This window comes from Pseudomyrmex gracilis, unplaced genomic scaffold, assembly GCF_002006095.1.
Source record: "Pseudomyrmex gracilis isolate BER0280 unplaced genomic scaffold, ASM200609v1 scaffold_314, whole genome shotgun sequence".
NCBI classification, from domain to species: domain Eukaryota; kingdom Metazoa; phylum Arthropoda; class Insecta; order Hymenoptera; family Formicidae; genus Pseudomyrmex; species Pseudomyrmex gracilis.
The window spans coordinates 58,517-61,816 of NW_018020898.1; the positions used below are offsets into that span (position 1 = coordinate 58,517).

At 34.7% G+C, this 3,300-nt stretch overlaps 1 protein-coding gene across 1 annotated transcript; it reads right to left on the minus strand.

The window, feature by feature from the left end:
• Window positions 1-127: 127 nt before the first annotated feature.
• Window positions 128-1,642, minus strand: LOC109860017 (vesicle transport protein SEC20). Its single transcript, XM_020438848.1, has 4 exons — window positions 1,410-1,642; window positions 999-1,242; window positions 436-850; window positions 128-365 (listed from the first exon to the last, which is right to left on the minus strand). The coding sequence occupies exons 2-4, from the start codon at window positions 1,077-1,079 to the stop codon at window positions 178-180; spliced, it is 684 nt and encodes a 227-aa protein (XP_020294437.1). The 5' UTR covers window positions 1,080-1,242; window positions 1,410-1,642; the 3' UTR covers window positions 128-177.
• Between the last annotated feature and the right edge of the window lie 1,658 nt (window positions 1,643-3,300).

Below are 3,300 nucleotides of genomic sequence, written 5' to 3' on the forward strand. Positions count from 1 at the left end.
ATATATATATATATATATATATATATATATATATATATATATATATGTATATCTCAAATAATGTGATATATATATATATATATATATATCACATTATTTTATATGATATATATATATAAAACTTCTTATATCACATTTACAATTACTTGATACTCTAAACGCTTAAATTATGTATACTCAGAATAGTCTTTTTTGAAGAATATAAGCAACCACAACAAGAAAAAAGATAAGCGCCAGAGCAATCAACACTTTATCCGTAACTTCTCGTCTTCCATATTTTCCTAAGAGTTTTCCCGACTGCACTATAACTTGCTGTTGATGTTCCAACTCATCTTTGGTGCTGCCGACTTTATCCGAGAATGTTACTGAAACAACGTAAATTGTTAATTAATAAGTACAATACATTGTGAAGAATAAAATATATAGCGTACATACATAGCGTGTCCAGAGTATTGGCACTTCTCTGAGTTGTTTCTGCCAGATGTCTCGAGATGCTGAACAACTTTTCTGTGGTCTGGCTTGATGCGTTTGTTAAGCTCTGTTTGTCACGCCGTCTACGAAGAGCGTTCTGCTGCTCTTCGGGCATTGAAAGCAGATTTTCTCTTGCTAATTTATCAATGACACACGCACTGACAACATTGGCTTTGCGAAAAGCCGCCAAGGAAGTATTAAGCTGTTCTTTGTAACTTTTTACAGAGGATAACAATTCAGTTCTTTTTTTTTTATTCGATTCGGTTTCGGCAATTGATGCTAATCGTTCTATAGACAATTTTAAGTTTGCTATTTTAGCTCTGCCCTCAGCATTTAGTTCGTCTAGCATTTCTAGCGGCCCACTGCATTGTAGTATGTCCTTTATAGCAAACAGGTGAATTTGTGTTGCATCAGTATTTTTTAGTGACTGTCTTTTTTTCTTATAGAATATAAATCGTAAAATATTTTGCTTTACATTATTTTATGTCAGTAAAAAACATATTTCTTTATAATATACATATACTTACTTGTATTAAAGCATTGACTTGAAGATGATTTTTGACTATGTCTTGATGTATAAGTTCCACAGTAAAATTCTCGGGATCCATTGAATAAATAAATTATTTATTTTCGTTTTTTTTTTTATAACTTTTTCATATATATACACTTGTAACACATATGTTGTACACACGCGTTTTCAATCAGCTGATATGATACGATAAAGACAGATAAAGATTGTGTTCTGTTTTATTTACTGTCAGTGCTAAAAATCTATAGTTCACGTGACATATATTATAAAGTAACATATATTTTAGTACTGGCGATGAATATAAGCTGCGTTCCGTTTCACGCATGTGCGCGCATTTATCTATACTATACATAACGCGTACTATAGATAAATGCGCGCATATGCGTGAAACGGAACACAGCCGAGATACCTCTTCGTACAGCAGCAAAAGGTCACGTGACTAAAATTTTCTAGGACTGCTTTCGCTAGGTACATTTGCTATTCTTACCTAAACCTCGTTTGATACCATTTTTTGTTGTTGATAGAATTATATAGTTATTGCTAATATAAGTATCAACAATAAAATTTTCCCGGTTTTGCTGCTTTTTGTTTGTTTGAACTTTGCGCAGAGAATGGCATCGAATGAGGGTTAGGTGAGAGCAGCAAATATACCTAGTGGAAGCAGTCCTAGAAAATTTGAGTCACGTGACGTTTTGCTGCCGCAGCGTGCTGCTGTATGAAAAGGTACCTTTAAGCCCCTTGCACAATGGAAGGAATAGCGATAGCGATAGAAATAACATAGTTTTTAAAGCCTCTTGCACAATGGACGGAATAGCGATAGCTATAGAAATAACAAAAGTTTTAAAGAGTTTATATTTAAAAATAAAGGTAGGAACAGCGGAATCTAACATACAAAAATACACATGTATCAATGCAGATCAGAAAATCGGAATAAGTAATAGCGATAAAATTTCCGACTAGTTGCGGAATAGCGATAGCTATAGAAATAACAAAAGTTTTAAAGAGTTTATATTTAAAAATAAAGGTAGGAACAGCGGAATCTAACATACAAAAATACACATGTATCAATGCAGATCAGAAAATCGGAATAAGTAATAGCGATAAAATTTCCGACTAGTTGCGGAATAGCGATAGCTATAGAAATAACAAAAGTTTTAAAGAGTTTATATTTAAAAATAAAGGTAGGAACAGCGGAATCTAACATACAAAAATACACATGTATCAATGCAGATCAGAAAATCGGAATAAGTAATAGCGATAAAATTTCCGACTAGTTGAAATTCTGTGTTAAAAACTGTGTTATTTCTATCGCTATCGCTATTCCTTCCATTGTGCAAGGGGCTTAACACAGAATTCCAACTCGTTGGAAGTTTTATCTCCATTGCTTATTCCGATTTTCTAATCTGCATTGATACATGTGTATGTATGTTAGATTCCGCTGTTTCTACCTTTATTTTTAAATATAAACTCTTTAAAACTTTTGTTATTTCTATCGCTATCGCTATTCCGTCCATTGTGCAAGAGGCTTTAGTCAAATGTACAGGGTCCGCCACTTAAATCCGGACAAATTTGAATTTGACATTCCCATCATATTAGAATGCAGCAGTAGGTGCCATATGACCTAAAGATAGGTTTGTAGGAAAATTTATTATAATTGTTAATTTAATAGCGACCTCTTTCACCTAAACATTGTAAGAATATCGATTGTAATGATCGAGAGTCGAACAGGCGGCGCTAAAGCGACCAGCCGGTTACGCCGATTATAGCCATGTGGCAGAAGAGCGCCGTACCTTGTGTAGAATAGAGTTTTTCCGATTTGCTCCTTCTGACCGGTGTGCGCTCAACTCAAGCAATTAGTTTGATCGATCGTTTATCACGGTGATATTTCTTTGTATTTTTCTCAATAGTTAATGTAAGTGCGGTTTAGTAAATAGTGTTATATATATTATACTTATCGTTTATTTCTTGCATTCATTGAAATCATACATTTGCTATTTGCTCCCGTTCCGCCGTTCCTACAATTAACGGTTTCATCCTTCCAGACAAATTTAAATCAATTATTATTCTTACAGGTTAGAGACGTCGATAAGACATTAATAACCTTAAAATGGCCGAGTCGTTCAGGAAGACGCCGGAATATAATAGAAGAGCGACGGTTATTGAAGGTGTCCGCGCCGGAAGAACGCCAAACGAAATTATTAAGTTCTTCGGATACCCCAGGTCGACGGTGTATGATATTGTCCAGAGATACGCGGCCTCGGAGGAGTCCGAGGAGGGTTCTTGTACTCCGGCGAGAAAAA

Bases quoted from the DNA above. Each gene is read 5' to 3' on its own strand.
- LOC109860017 (XM_020438848.1), bottom strand. From the start codon at position 1,079: ATGGATCCCGAGAATTTTACTGTGGAACTTATACATCAAGACATAGTC. The intron at 851-998 runs GTAAGTATATGT...TTTGCTATAAAG, and splicing joins AAGTCAATGCTTTAATACAA to GACATACTACAATGCAGTGG. The intron at 366-435 runs GTATGTACGCTA...ACGTTGTTTCAG, and splicing joins CAATACTCTGGACACGCTAT to TAACATTCTCGGATAAAGTC.